Source organism: Melanaphis sacchari, unplaced genomic scaffold (genome assembly GCF_002803265.2).
Source record: "Melanaphis sacchari strain LSU unplaced genomic scaffold, SCAv2.0 Contig8_pilon_pilon, whole genome shotgun sequence".
Classification (NCBI taxonomy): domain Eukaryota; kingdom Metazoa; phylum Arthropoda; class Insecta; order Hemiptera; family Aphididae; genus Melanaphis; species Melanaphis sacchari.
This window is the reverse complement of record NW_020271635.1, coordinates 917,595-934,708: the sequence shown is the minus strand read 5'-3', so window position 1 is coordinate 934,708 and position 17,114 is coordinate 917,595. Positions and strand designations below refer to the sequence as shown.

At 26.9% G+C, this 17,114-nt stretch overlaps 1 protein-coding gene across 1 annotated transcript in view; it reads left to right on the top strand.

Annotated features, from left to right (window-relative positions):
* Positions 1 to 17,114, top strand: part of LOC112602478 — a 212,066-nt gene that overhangs the window by 77,382 nt on the left and 117,570 nt on the right. Inside the window, exon 4 of the mRNA XM_025350571.1 lies at positions 636 to 746. Coding sequence (XP_025206356.1) covers positions 636 to 746 — 111 coding nt within the window. The remainder of the gene's footprint in view (positions 1 to 635; positions 747 to 17,114) is intronic.

The following is a 17,114-nucleotide window of genomic DNA, read 5'->3' as shown; positions in this document are numbered from 1 at the left end:
TTATTAAACACAACTTTCTTAAACTTTTACATTGTTTTTTTAATTTAACAAAAAAATATTTTTTCTATTGAAAATAAATTATTTTTATCCAATCAATGGATTAACGTTGTAATACCTTAATTTATTGTATACACATTTAATATATGTTACGAAATAGGAAAAATGTATGAGATAAAACCATATTAAATTATTTTATAGTCAAAAAATATATAGGTAAATAAGATTTTGAAAATTAATACTTACGTAATACAATGTTTTTTTTTTTAATTGTTACATTTTATTAATGATTTTAATTTTAACTCCATTTTTTATTATTTTATTATAAATAAATGTTTATTATAATGCAAGTATTACCATAATAAACTTAATATATATTTATTACTCGTATTTTGATAACATTTTATTTCGTTCTCTATCAATAATTGTTGCATTGGTAACATATTTATGTACCTATAATAATTAATAATACTATATAAATATTATTATTCTTTATGCATATTCTTCGTATACTATTATACAACGATTAATCAATATTCATAATTATATAGTAATATTATATTATTTCATGATTAATAGTTTTAGTACCTATTGAAAATTAGCCAAAGTTTATACATTTTTTATTTTTGTTTTTTTAGGAGTATATGGAAGCGAAAATCGTGCAATTGGAATCTGAGTTAGTCGCGGAACGGCGAATTACGCAAAGGGAGAGGACGCTAAACTCCAAGCTGCAAAAACAATTAGCTCGGGTGAGTACAACATAATATCAGTTATAATTCGTCTCCGATTTTGCAAAATGTATATAATATTATTTACGGAGGAACCTGGTCAGTTAGGCAAATGAGGGTCACCCCTGCGTTGGCATGGTGACCAGCTGGATAACAATTCGTGCAGTCTTTTGTGTGCTCTCAGTGAACGAACTGGTAATATTGAATTCTTCGGCAAGTAACGGTTCCCCTTTCACATCGTGTTCCCGCACTCCTATAGTTAATATATATCGTAAATATTTTAAACGGGTAAAAAAAAGGTCGAATTTGACTTGATATGTTATTATGGCTTTGTCGAGATAACTTGCGATTGAAAACAAGACTTTTGTCTTTGTGGTGTATAGAACCCAACGAAATCTGTTTATATTTTACTGGGATCGAAGACAATTTCTACGTTTGAATGTTTTAGTATATAAAGCAGTACCTACTTATGCACACATATAAAGTACTTATATACATTATTTATAAGTTGATAAAATATATAAGGTATATTAGTATAGTTAATTCGATTCGAAAGTCAATAGTTAATTATCGTTATTTTATTTTATTTTTTTCAAAACAATTTTTATCATATTTTAGTATTTTTTTTGTAAATTTTGTATTTTATAAAGAAATGCATTGAAATAAATTATATTATATTTTTTAATTTCATCTTACAGTATACATAAACATCTAGGTTTTTAACACTATGTATTTTTTTGGTAAATAAGTAAATAAGTGTATAAAAATGTATATTAACTTCTTTCTAATTTGATTAGTTTGCTAATGGAAATGTCATTACTTTAAAGTAATATAATAAATTAATACACTTATGCAATAAAAAAAAAAATTGTTTACGTTGTAAATAACAGCTATTTGTACCTATTAACTTTGTTTAAAGTTCAATAGCTGCCAATTACTTAAAATATAATACTATCGTCACTATCGAGTATTGTAGTGAATAGAAAAAAAAAACAATTATTTAAGAAAAAATAGTTAAAACAATGAATGAAATAATAATCTCAAGAGACATATAATATATATTTTATAAACTATCTGAAAACAACTTAGATTCAGCTGTGTCAAAACTGTCAACAGTGCATGATTTATTTTTTAAGTTTCAAAGATATATATAGGCTTCTCAAGAGTATACAACTTTTTTGACAATTCAAATTTCGATTACTCAGATATTTGATAACTACTCTTTTGAAAAGAAAACTTATTTATTACATATTTTTATGACGACCGATTTCATAGTGCCATCCCTCGACTAATTTATAGAGAAGGGGGAGAGTTCAAATTTGATATAATAAATTTTATACATATATTATATAATTTATATTGTGAAAAAAAAAGTTAGTATGTATCTATTATAATTTATATCATAAAATACTATTATATGTGAATACCGTCCATATAAATCGCAACCATCTCATATGCAACACCACAATATCACTGAACTTATATACAAAATATAAGCAATAAGCTATAATATTAATTAGTAAAATAAAAAAATATAAATTACATTTGAATAAGATTTTTCTAAAAAAAAATGATCTTGTTTAAAATTAAACAAACATATAGTCTCTTATCATTTTGTTTTTTTTTTTTTTTAAATTCTATAATGTTGAACATTAACAATAAAAAATGTAAAAAACATAATAGAAATTACTTGACGAATGACATAATATGCACTTTGTATATAATTTTATATAACACTCTTGTGTATGATGTACTAAATATAATATATAATGCATATATATATATATATATATGTTTTATATTTAAGCTAATGACAATCCCTTTCGGCTCTGGTTTATGTTTCATGTGAAGAGTTAGAGTGACAACGGTCCGTCGCTTCGCTTTCCACACAACTTCCCCCTTTTAATTTTGAAAAGTGCTGCATTTCGTTTGCCCGAAACAAAGAGATAGCGAGAACAATGTCAAAAAAACGTCCGTTCAAAAGAGTATGACGAAATAAAGGAGGAGATACTACCCTTGTTTGTTGTACATATTGTCCTCGGTAAACGAGTAATCTTTTAGATCAAACAAAAATAGTGTTTACGCAAACATAATCATGGATTGACTTTGTAAATAAAATATTTTTGGGTTTTCGATTAAAAAACAGCGTAACAGAATTCGGATTAATTTCATATGGAAAATTGTTTCGTGTCCGAAAATGATAAATGTCCCTCGGACGGGTTGCCAAGAGTGAAGTCGTCCCGGGGGGCGCATAAAGAACTTCAATATAGGGGAAGTTCTTGTGAAATCTTATTTAACCATCTGAGACCTTTGTGTTACGGTTCAAGTATCGGCTAAGAGTGTTTGGCTTTAATTGGACGTTACGCCTGTTGGTCAACTCAATTTTCTAAAAAAAAAATATTTCTCAGTACCCCCTACAAGTATTAGGTATATGTTGTCATTAAAGGTGCGGATATACATCCACATTTATCTAGTTTTTTTTTTAAACATATTAATTATTATATAGTTTTAGGTGTTGTAGAACTTTTTGCAACAAATTGCATTATTGCTGTGTATGAATAAAACAATAAATTTATAAAGGTATACAGTATACACATAAGTGATGTATATATGATTATATGAATTTGTAAAAGGTTAGGAAGTCTATATAATCAGTGAATTTAAATTAACCTGGCGTTTCGATTAACGGCAATACTCGGCTTAGCTATAAATTACATTATGCAAAACATGGGATTGCATTATAAATACATACTATAGTAATAATACTTTAGGGAGGTAAAGTGTATCGTATAAATAGGGTACCTTTCGAACGATAATCTCGTAAACTGGATTATTTTTCGATAAAAATTCAACTCGTTTATTATAGAGAAAAAATTATTTTAAAATAATATTTACACACATTTGTTTGACCTTAAGTGTCTACCTGCTTAAAATTCTTAGACAAGATACCGTTTTTTTTTATTTATTTTTAGTGGTTTACTGTCCATGTTACTCATTTACATGTATATTGTTTTATTTCCAATTTTCATATAATTTATAATATTTTTTTTTTCAATTATTTATGTTATTTTATATACTATAAGACTATCTATATTTTATCAAAAACATATTTCTAAATTATTAATTCTAGAAATTATATTAATGTGTCTTATAGTACAATCAGTATTTGTTCGTACAAATTAAAATATTATGTAATGATATTTTTTTCTAACCTTATTGATTCATATTCTATAATACGGAATGTTTAAAATGAAAAAATATATTTTTGCGATAAGAATAGTATCCAGGAGGTTTTCTTTCACCCTTGCATATATGGATACCGTGTATTTTGATTTACGTTTCAAAAGCAATCCTGTTTTTAAGAGTCGAGTCTCGCGTTCTAAAATTTATCGCATCCTAACAGGAAGCCAACGAACCGCGGTGTAAGCCGGTAAATACCACTCTTTCCTCTCTCCCATGATACTACCCTACAGAAGGTATATCGTAACCAACTATGGAATTCCTTTAAACATCCGGTATAGGATTTGCCCAAAAACATCAATCATCAAAGGCTAAATTCTATATCACAGCTTGGGAAAATAAAGGCTAAGAGAAATACAATCGTAAGTCGTTCGAATCCCTTCGTCTTTAATATAAATTACTTATTTTTTTCGGACTTTCGGAGTAAAATAAAATAGGGGGTAAAGCTATTCGGATTCTAAACACCCTAGGCCGTTTTTCCCCGTGCAAGGCATGTATTTTATGCTGGTTGGCCAATCCAATTTAAGAAAAGGGAGAAAACAGTTCGTAGCACTTTTTTCGGAAACAATAAATATATCGACTGTTAGTAGAAAAAAAGAAAAAGTACACTCCTCTTGTATTTTTTAATACGTTTAAAATTATACGTCCAAGAATCGTTTAGTGCTACATCTATAAATATATAACATATACTTATACATATTATATATAACACGTAAAAATTATAATTTGTAATAATATGTGTATTGTAAAGTACATATATAGTATTTTATTTTTGACCGTATTAAATATATTCAATATTTGTTTTTGTATATACTTTATTTTATAATATATACGGACTGAGCTCTTCATTACAGTTTACAAGTAATATTTATAGATAGACATATGATTCATAAAAAATTATGGTTAAAAAACATTATAACAATAGAGAAATAAATTCAGTATAATGAAAAAATGCTAACTTATTAAATAGGTGGTTAGATAAGAAAAGTGGCATTCTGACTCGCATAAGACATTATCGTCTCATAGATTTATTTTATGAGTTATTGGTTGTACACAGATGGATATGGAATGTTGTAATGGAACAAGAGGTGCGTTATGGAATTTTAAAATGTATAAAGGAGAGTGAATTCAGGGAGTCAACTCTAACAACTAACAATCCTTTTAGAAAGTCAACACTCATAATGTGCATTTTTTCCGCTAATGAAGCTAAACCAAGTTGATTGGAAACTAAAATGAAGTTAGAATAAATACGATAATAATAAAATAATTTTTAACAAAAAATAAAAATATTTTATATAATATAAATGAGTTTCGATATGTTTTTTTATTTGTTAAGCTATAAAAATTATATTTTTTTGGTTAAAGTTTTAATTTGTATAGATAATTTATTAACTATAAATGTTATTGTATTATTTTATATTTGATCTTGTAATCGGATGTATTATTCGATTATTTATTCACGAAAAGTTTTATCATTTTTGTTTGTTGGTATTTTTTTTTTTTGTATTTATAAAAATGCATCATATAATAATATAGGGTTCGAAGAATTTTTTTTTTTATAAAAATGTCCCTTTATAAGAATTGGACAATCATTGATAGAGGGTGACTTGCATGTAACTCTTTTTCGTTTTTGTTCTTTATATATAGGGAAAAGTATAAATCTAGTGGCCATTAAAAAGCTTTCTTCTGTATATGTGTTCTTTGTCAATTCGAACCGATTTTACGCGCTGTCGACCGAATGAAACGTTTAAATCTCGTTTTGCTAGCGTCCACAAAAGTATAGAACCTCCAAACTATTATATGCTAGATAAGAAAACCCAATTTAATCTTAAAAAAAAAAAAAAAATAATACTTTCTGTGAAACGGTTTCAAAAATCGTGTTTCACAAACTATATTTGTTATTGTTATCACATGGTGGTTAATGGTTATAAGACTTGAGAGGGAAACGGCCTTTTAATCCAACCACGTGACTTGAAAATAACACCACTTCCTTGAAAGCCTTATAGTCTCCATTTTCAACTTAAGAATTTACTAAATCCAAATGTTTTAAAGTTATACAAAAGTACGAAACTATGTCAATAATATATTCAAAATATTTTTGAATGGGTAAAATTTCAAAAGGATTCATTTTGCAATATCCGAATTCCTTAGCATCAAACAAATTGAATCTATTGATGTTTATCACTCTTTTCTCAAAATATCTACACACGCACACGCGCAATCATACATATTAGATTGCAATGACACAAATGTATGTGTATTGTTAATCAATAATACATATAAATGTAGTACAAATAAATTTATGTATCATAATATATTTTTATGAAAACAATTGACTTGCTTTTTCAATTTAAAGTTGAATAAGAAATTAATTAGTAAGAGGGTATAAGTTTATAAAAACACATATTGGTTTATTGATTTAAAAAAATCTCATTCGTATTTTAGTTGCTAAAAAATTATAATTCAAATATATCGAAAATTTAGTAATTTAGTTTTAGATCATAATACTTTCTAATATCTATATAAAAAGAATACAGTAAATTAAAATAATAGCTAATTTGATTTGGTATACGTCAAGTTTAATTACATTTTAAGCAACTCGGTGATTATTTAATTTGGTTTATTTTCAAAATTCCTCTAGTAGTACAGATATTTATTTAATTTATTATAAATACTAAAAATTCAACGACGTTAATATAAAGTATATATACTAAATTGTATATTCTATATTGTTAATATAAATAAATGTAGATAAATGTTAAGATACTTAGGATTTTATAGTATTACTAATATATTTGAATTTAATGTGAGAATACGCCGTGTATATAATTTGTAGGTAATTTGTTATTACATTTTATAATAAAACTAATTTGAAGTTAAATAACCTATAATTAAAACGATTTTAATAAAGATATTTGGTTAGTTAGTTGTTATATAAGGGTTCACAAAACTTTATAATGCCAAGTTCTGATTTTTGTTTTAGAAGTATTTTCTACCATTATATAAGCAGTATTTTAATTTTAGAACCGTTATTTACCAAGTAATTAATTTTTCACTTCTCAATCATTAATAATAAAATAAAATAATTATTGCAATAATAAATCTCAAAGCATAGGATAAATAATTGTTAATAATAATCTTTCTTGTTATTCCAAAACCAAAATATTCAATAATGTTTTTGTAAGTATATGAAATCTAAATTAGTAAATATTATTATTATTCAAACTTAAAGTTGTATATATCTTATAGGATGAATTTCAATAATAACGTTATATTATGTTGTGACTTGTGACCATAGTAAATATTTTATTTGAATAAACAATAACACAACTGTAACAATTCTACAACATTTAATCAGTCATAGCATATTGATATTTATAATTTTATTGCAATATACTATTGTCAACGTTATATCCATTACGATAAATAATAGTCTCTTAATTTAAATCTATGAAAGTTTTTGTGTTTCCCACTACTTTTTCTTTTATCCCAGTAGTTTAAAGATATCTAACCCTAATTAATTAAAAATTCTTAGTCTCAATTTCTCTTTAAAAAATATGTGTGCATTCTTCAATCACTTTAATACAGGTTGATCGAAATAAAAATTTCTGACTCGTTCATATTCAATAATACTACAAATATAATTACGTGGCATTAAATTGTGATTTTTGTGGGTTTACAACTGTACGCTGAACTTAAAAATACTTAATTCAATAATTTTATTGAAAGTTAAGATTTTTAAAATGTATTGCTTCTGAAATTCTAATTTGATAGGTGTGAGAATTTTTGTTAATACCATTGAGAATACATGAGACATATATGATATTAAATTACGTATCTTAATGATTGATAGTTACAATATTATTTATTAATAATGTAATTAAATGTGAATTTATGAATTTTTAAAATTAAAAAATCTTTGTTACTTTCATCCATGTTTTTGTTATCATGTAAACATAGTATAGTAGTTCATTTTTAATTACTGGTTTTTGGATAGTTGTAGAAAATAACAGTCTGAAAACCAATTTCGTATTATTTCACAGCAACGTGTTTTATTTTCTTACATATTATATTGGCTTGTATAGACGCTAGAGATGTCTCAAGTAGGATTTATAATACATTATTCTGTTCGTATTGTCTCGGATTTTATATCGTTCAATTATAATGTATAGTAATTTATGAGCATCTGTTATACCGGTATTTATCGGGAGAAGTATCGTCGTTGCCCACTTATACGAGCAATCGGATACAATAAATGTATGAAAAAATTCGCCAGTATTTTTTGTCGTGTATAGTCGTTGTTTATAGATGTTATATCGGTCTGAGAAACACGCGTGGGCGAGACTTCTGTTTATTAACGGCACATGATGAGCCATGTACGTTTCCACTGAGAATATTATTCACCATACAGTATACAGAGTATATTTTAATCGTAATACAATCATTTATTTTTCAAAACAAATCTTTCATTCAATATTATTTATTTATTTTTTTAATTTTCTTACCCATGTGCGCACATAGATTTTCGACATTGTGTTTTTATTATTTTTAATTTTTAAATATATTAATTCTAATTAATTTTATTTGGAATTTAAATATTCTCTATTATCATATATTGCTATCAAAACATAGTCTATTTGTATCTCATGCGATTGTTTAAAATCGAATAACAATATTTTATGCAATACAGTAAATCATAGCGAGTGCCATTTAAAAAAAAAAAAAACAGTAAATATTTTTTATATTTAATGTCTTGTCTGTTTTGAATTAAACATGTAAATTTCGCATCAGGTTAAACCCGTCTATAAACATGGAAAATTTACTTTGTTCAAAAATGTTGATTGTATGTTTGTACATAGGTACGTATGTTTACGTAGGTTAGGTATACTTTAATTTATACGTACCCTATATACCCTACGAATACCCTATACACTTACCTGGAGTTTTTTATATAAACGTAATTTTAAAGACATAACGTTTGTCCGAAAAAACAAGTGCTCAGAAAAATAACAAAAATTATCCTCTAGTAAATTATACACATTATAGTCATTATACACATAAATTACCGTGGGTAAACATAATACATCATAATAGATAACCGTACAATAAGCACATACGACTATACGCGCATTGCACACACCGTGGGAATAGGTCTAGGCGGTCCAGTTACTTTGGATGCCAGCGAGGAAATTGATTTCGCGCGCACCCGCCAAAACGGAATGGCGACGGCGTCATTTACATCGCGTACGCGGCCGCACACACACTTGTTGCACACACACATACTGCGCCACACCGTTCGCGACGATCATGTTTTTCTCCCGTCCGTTGTGTATTACCGCGTATAGACGTCGTTGTTTTAGGCGTGATGACTGCCGTGAAACGGTTACTCTTTCGAATTATATACTAACATTTCTAACGTATGTTTATGCATTGTATGCTTTAGCATAAATGTATACGTATTGTATTTATTTATTTAATAATTTATATAGTAGTGGACTTTGCACTCAATTGCATAATTTTATGTTCTATGCATACAGTGTAATCAGAACGACTAAATATTTTGAACGCTTAACTTTTAATTGAATTCTGTTTTTTTTTTATATATATATATATATATGAGAGCTCACTTAATATTGCACTTATTTTTGAAAACTTTAAATGTTCAACTTTTTATTTTTAATTTGATATTAATTTCAATATGCAGTAAAAATAAAAAAACCTGAATCATATCAAAGGTCATCCAGCTTACATTTTTAGTGTTACCTTAAATCCTGGTCACGCTGTATATATAAATATTATAAATATATGATGTGTAATAGTATAATGCATATTATCTTTGTGTATGCGCATTAAACACGACGTGTATGCGCGCACCTATACGTTTTTCACGGACCGTGGAACATAATTTGTGCGTGCAAGACATGAGAATAGGTACCACTAAAATATATAATATAAACTACAAGCTTATCTTCAGTGTACGCGGAGTTTCATTATAAAAAATATTGAAAAAATGAATTTTATAAGTACACTAAAACGATATTACTATAAATACTATATGCGTGCATTGGGTAACGTGTTTAGATTTTACGAAATTAACTTGTAAGACGCTGGAACAGTATGGTAGGATACGTATTTATAATACAATATAGTAGGTATATGTACTTCAATATTACAGTATACTGAACCACTATGATGTTGGCACTTAAGAGTTAACGTCGTTTACGATGTATATTTCTTCACCTACGTTAAAAACTTATCACTAATTATATTAATGCGTCTATTATAACAAATCTAATTCTAACCTGTTTGTCTCGTGAATCATTATAACGTTTTACCGTGACAAACCGTGACGTGATCAACGTACACCATTATTTTTTTTTAATTTTATAATAATTATACTTATTTATAATCCGCTTTATTTTCTTTCTGATAAGTAATTGTTTTTGTGAGTTAAATATACCTGCAAGTTGTTGAATAAACGTAGATTACGTTTCTAACGTATTGCCTAACCCTACGATGAATTTTCACTAATACTACGTTTAAAAGTTATCTAAAAACAGGTTATTTTGTGTTAATATTTTTAACTACACTATGACAATATTGTTATAAGCAAACCATAATTATTTTTATTAGTATAATTTTTGACTCTTTAAATTTCTACAACAATAAAATTCACGGTGTAAATTTCACTAAAAATTACTCCATGTAAATAAAGATTACTTTAATACCTATCTTTTTAAATTTGAGATATTTTCATAATTATATTTAGATAAACTCACTGGAAAAACAAAAACGTGTTAATGCTTATTTTAAACTTAGTGTGCCCTTCCGTCTGTATCTAGTTCAATTAAAACGATAAGGCGTTTCTTAAATAAACGCTTAATATTTTTTTTTTATTTGACTATTTAATTTTCAAAATGCGTACAACGTAACGCAGATAAGAAATTAAAATCTTATTGTTAAATATTTATTGTTAGTAAGAAATTATTTTTTTTTCATATTATATTAGTTTAAATTTATATTTATTTGCGTGTATTTAAATTTATTAAATTAAACTTTTATTACATTTACGAGACTTTTTATAACTCAATTTAAAATTTTTGCATATCTGGCTATTTTATTAGTTTATTTCTTTAACATATTGAATGTTTTTATAGTGAATATTCTAAAAGAAATAACCGATTTTAGTATTGTCTACTGTTATAAGTTTGTAAATGGATCATTTTATTTATTATCTTCTGTAGACATATTATATTATTACAATCATGGAGTATTATTTTCTAAATTTATCCCAGAAATCAGCTTTTATTGGCTAAGTAATCTTGAAAATCTCCGATTATAATACATTAAACATTTTAATATTTTTGATAGACCATAAAATAATTATGAGCCATATTTTTTTTTTCTATAAAAATAAAACATACCAACTATCAAAATATGTGATTTGATTTATTCTGAATTAGTTTTGAACTTAATTGTATTATATATTCTATTAAAGTAAAGGTATAATACATTCATTGAATAAATTTTAAAATATTTTTGGCGAAATTAAAAATTATATTTGTGAAATCTGAAAAAATTACTATGGAATTGTTATGATTTATAACCACTTAGCATAACTGCTATATAACTGTTAACTTATTTTCATCATAAAATAATTTTAAATTAATATCTTAAATATTATTTTATATAATTTGCCTAAAGATATATCTAATTTAATTTTATAACACTGTTGTTTTAATATATGTCTGCCCAGTAAACTTCATAATTATACAGAGAAAATTTTGTTTAGTGTGTATATTTTATATACTTAAAGTATAAAACATAGTCAACTTTATACTAGTTAATGTTATACTTGAAGTTTATCTAAATATACGTACTTAGTGGTATAACAATGTTACTATGATACGAGTTATAAATACGTTATACTTTACATGTCTATACTGTCTAAAGTGTTTATGGGAACTTTAATTTTGTAGTGTCGTGGCATCATACATGGTAAATTGAAAAGATTAAATGTCAAATTGTAAGTTCTATTATTGTCTTAAAATAGATTGTTACTAGTTATTTAAAATGTGGCCCTAACTATTATACAGATTTATGGCTTTCAGACTTTCTAACTTTTGATATCGTTTAATCGCACGAAATCCTCCGACACGCGTAAATCTAACAACGCGATGCGTTCTCTTACAAACAACCCATTACTACAATATATTATTATTTTATGTGCACCTCGATGAGCCGTCGAGTTTAATCGATCGTCATGCTCGTATATACGACCACATCCATTAACCATGCGTTAAAACTACGTTAATATTCGGTTGCTATTTGTAATTACTGATTAATGGAATTAGCCAGGGCTACACGTAAAATGTTTATACCCACAAACAAACAATTTATACATCGATAAAAAGCTAAATAAAACTATTATACATTTCTTTCATTTGCAATTAAGACAGAGATTCTTTAAAAATGCTTAGACATACCATTTTGTAATATTTTATTATAATTAAATAGCGTAAGTGAATTAAAATCATTTACAAATTAAAAGCATTTTATTTTAAAAATGTTTATAAAATATAATAAAATACCTATTAATTATATAGTTTCATTCATTGCCTAAGTCGTAATTTAATTGTCCCTATAAAATCATAAAAAATCTATACAATACATATTTTTAATTATATATTTATTTTGTTGAATTAGTTTTTCTTCAATGTTTTCGTTTACAAATCCAAGCCTTTTTTTAATTACCCTCCCCCAAAGTTTAACTCAACAACGCTAACACGTGATCTTATTTTACCTACACGTAATTAGGAGGTCGAAGAAACTTTTGAAATCGGTGCAGCAGCTGATGATTAGATACATATATAATATACAATCTTCTAACACTGAACTTGGTAGTGTCTTGTATAAGTGGAGAAACTGAATGTATTGAATAACATACATATATAGTAAACAATACTTAACCGTCGAATTGCCATGTGTGACGCTATGACGATCGCCGTCGCCGCTACTGCGGGGACCGCAAAAACTTTCTGCCTCCTCTAAACCGACTGTATATATGTACATGAATGCGTGATACGTGTGCGTAGTTGCTGCAAGCGGTGGTGATATTGAACATTTTAGCCACGATTTGCTTTTATGTTCGTTATTTATGCTGCACTTTAAAGGGCTCTCGGTAATCATAAACTCTTGGCCAAAACAAAACGAGTACGTAACTTGGGACGGGGATGTGGTGAAGAGGGGCAGTAGGCTTAAGTATTGGGTCGGTAGCTGCAACGGTGCAGGGAATATTCGGGCCGCCGCCACTGCTTTTGTATGGTTTCGTCGGAGCGAGTTGTGCGTATATGTGTGTATACAGCCAGGAGAGGGACGAGTTGAGAAGGGATTTCAGTTCTCCCGTTATGATTTCGGGCGCCAAATATTAACGCAGCTAAACCAGTGGTCCACGCCTTCACCGCCTACCCATTCATCTTTCTAATTCTACCGCCTTTTTGCAGGCAAAGTTTTAATCTGCGAAGAAAGTCGATCGGAAATTGTACTCGCGTTTAGCCGGTAAATACGTATATAAATGGGAACCGAGAACAGCTCAAAGACCATAAAAGATTTTATAAAAACTTTCCGTCGACTTTTACGATGTCGACGTTTAATCGAAATGTCCACCCGATGCATTAATTCAGTCCCGTTGCTCTTAGTTATCTACATTATTTACACAAAAGGTTGATTATTACCGTTGTCGATCACAGTTGTTAGGTATAAATTATCTATATTGAAATCAGTTTATTTTAATTATAGCCACACAAAAATATATCTTTAATATGCAATATTTATACAATCTTATTATACCTTAATTTAAATAAATACATTCCCTTTGAGTCTTAATATTTTAATATGCTTTATGGTATTATTGAACAAAGAGCTTACAAGAATTCTCAAGTGATTCATTAAAGGTTAAAAAAACAATTATAACTCATTATTTCCAAAACTATTGATTTTTTAAACATATTTTTATTGTGTCATTTTAAGTCGTTAAAAATAATATTTTTACTATTTTTTTATCTTTATTGTTTTTTTAAATGTTTTACTTTTTTTTACAACATGAATTTTTTATTATTTTTTCCAAAGTAGAATAATTTTTGGAGTACTTTGATATATATTTTCTATATATTAAATTGAAGGTGGTTTCATACGAAACAATTGTACGCGTGGTATACCTACCTAATTTTAAATCACCATGAATATCTGCTTAAAATTTAACAACTATATACTTAAGTCTACGTCTTCACACAATATTTTTTTTAAATAAACAAATTGTTAACAATTGTAAGCAATCACTGTAATACAAAAACAAAAATTTTATGAGTTATAAGAATTTTGAATTTAAATAAGTATCACTCTGGTGATATTGAGAAATCCACAAAACGTTTGTCCACTACTTCATTTATATAAACTTTAAATATTTAATTAATTAAATTATTAATTTAATAATAAAATACTTGGTTGAAATTTTATTTTGATTGATCTCAATATATACTCTAAAAAATATTGTGTTTTGGGATATACAATTAAAAATGTATGCTTTCATTCAAAATAGTTAGAAGCTTAAAAAATTATGATATTATGAATTGTATAACATTTATAATTTTTTTCCAAAAATGCTGTTTTCTAATGACTTAAATGTATTTAAAATATATAATTTTAAAAACGTTAATGTTTTTTTGAAATAATAAATATTCAACATAAAATAAATAACTCAGACTCTTCTACTTACAAAATAAAATGAAGAAAATGAAAACAAAAATTTTAATTTCTCTTTTCGATATAAAATATTAACATATACCTATAAATAATGTTATTTTTAATTGACTTAAACTATAACTCTGTTTCATTGATTTGTATGGTTTTAAATTTCAATTATATATATATAATTTAATCGATGAAATTATTAACAAACAATTTTTAATTAACATTGTAGCATTGTATAGAACTATGGGTGGCGAAATGCTTCTTTGTCGAGCGTATACATACGCCCTACAACGTTTTGTCCTCTATTAACCATAATTTATGTTAATGCGATTCTCCCATAATCCGGTCGTTTAGCCGCATAAAGTGCAAAAAAATGTCAGCCTTTTGAGCATTGCATATATCCCACGGAGCTTTAGAACGTCCCTATCTTTTGGGGTTGTAAGTTTTTTTAATCAAGTTGGTATGAAAAAATAAAGTTTGGCTGTAAAAAATTTAAAAACTCAAAAGAAGTTACTGCTTATTATCTTATATTGATCTGTTTTCTTTCTCAAAGTCTCGATAAAATTAAAACGAAAAACCTTTTAAGTATATATTTATTAATAGTGTTATAGTCGGCGCTTTGCAGTTTAATACCGTTTAACCATAATATATTTACCTATAACAAGAATATAATCGATTTGGTAGATATTCGGGGTTATAATCTATCGATTTCCAACTGTTTTGAATCATTGACGTTGAACTATGAGTAAAGAAGCGAAAAAAGAGAAATCTGATAATTCACGTATACATGTATTATGTGTATTATGTATACCAATGTAGGTATAATGTGGGCGATGAAACAAGCTTTTTTTACCTCGTGCGTGCATCGTTTTAAATAAATGGGAGTGCACACAACTCCTCGAGGGTGTAATTCCGACGGTCACCCCTTCCTCGGGTCGTCATGCTTTTACGCCCTCTGCGCCTTTACCGGACACGTTAATAAATAGCCATCGTCAAAGGTACGCGTATGTGTGCGAGTGTGCGCGTGTGTGCATATCGTATACAATATAATATAATATATATAAATACGTAAGTATTTTATTACTTCGTAACACGCGCATATCAAAATTAATGTGATAAAATTATAAAATATAAGCATAATATATTATGTATATATGTGTAAGGTATATTATATACAGATATGGATGTTTGGTTTTTCCAGTGTGCAAAGGCTAACATTGTCGGTAGTCGTAAAATTAATAACGAAAATGCAACGAGTACATTTCAGAAAATATAGTTTTCTGTTCCTGAATATTTTAGTTTTATTTTTGTTTTCGTATTTATTTCATCGGAGATAATACGAAGTGAACTCCGCGACGAATTCCGGATAACAAAAGAAACAAAAGGTGGTGGGTACTGAAGGGCAAATGAACATTTTTTTTTACAATCATTTTTTTTTTTTTCAAAAGTTGGAAATCATCTTTAACGATGCTTTTTGAATCGGCACAAAGGACTGTTGTAGATAATGAACGGATGTTCTTTTGTTACCCTCTATGAAAACAACTTTCTATCTGTCTCTTTTTTTTCTCATCGCCCTCTCTCGTTTCCCAGTCTGACGATTTTACTATCACACATCACGTGATTTTGTCGTTGTTACTCCAATCATTTCATGTGTCTAGTGGATTTTATTATTATCACGACCCATACTGTTTATCGATATACGTGAAGAACAGTATATCGACTAACAATAAAATATATTTCATACCATGTTTTAGTGTATATAATATATATATATATATATACTTAAAAATATATTTTCAAACTTCAAACATTTCCTCTTGCAAAATTTAAGTGGTAAAAAGATAAGAAAACTGTCTTCCCTGGGAATGGGTAGAAATTATTTTATTTATATAAATATGTATGTACACATATATATATATATATATATGGTTTCGAAATTTCCTTCCTACTACACTTTTGACTCGATTTTGATGATCATTGTGTATTTCACTTTTAAAAATAATATAACGATGATTTGTGTTGTACCATATATTTATAATATAAATTATTGTAATAATACGTATTGGAAAGATAAAATAGAGAACTTTTGTATGATAATGTATTTTTAAATTGTTACTATGTTAAAAAATCTCTCATAATTATTTTTGATACGTAAATTTAAAAATAAAAGTTTATAATATCCATTTAATTTTTGCAATACCTTAAAAAATTAAGATTTTATTCTTTCTCATATATATATGAGTATTGATACTAAATTCTTGATTTTTATTAAGTAGGATATGGATACTTATAATTTTACTTAAAACTCGATTAGTGATAAATAGATGGCAGTAAATAAAATATATAGTTTATAATTTGACTATTATTTATTTTTTCTTGACTTATAAAATAAAAACTAAA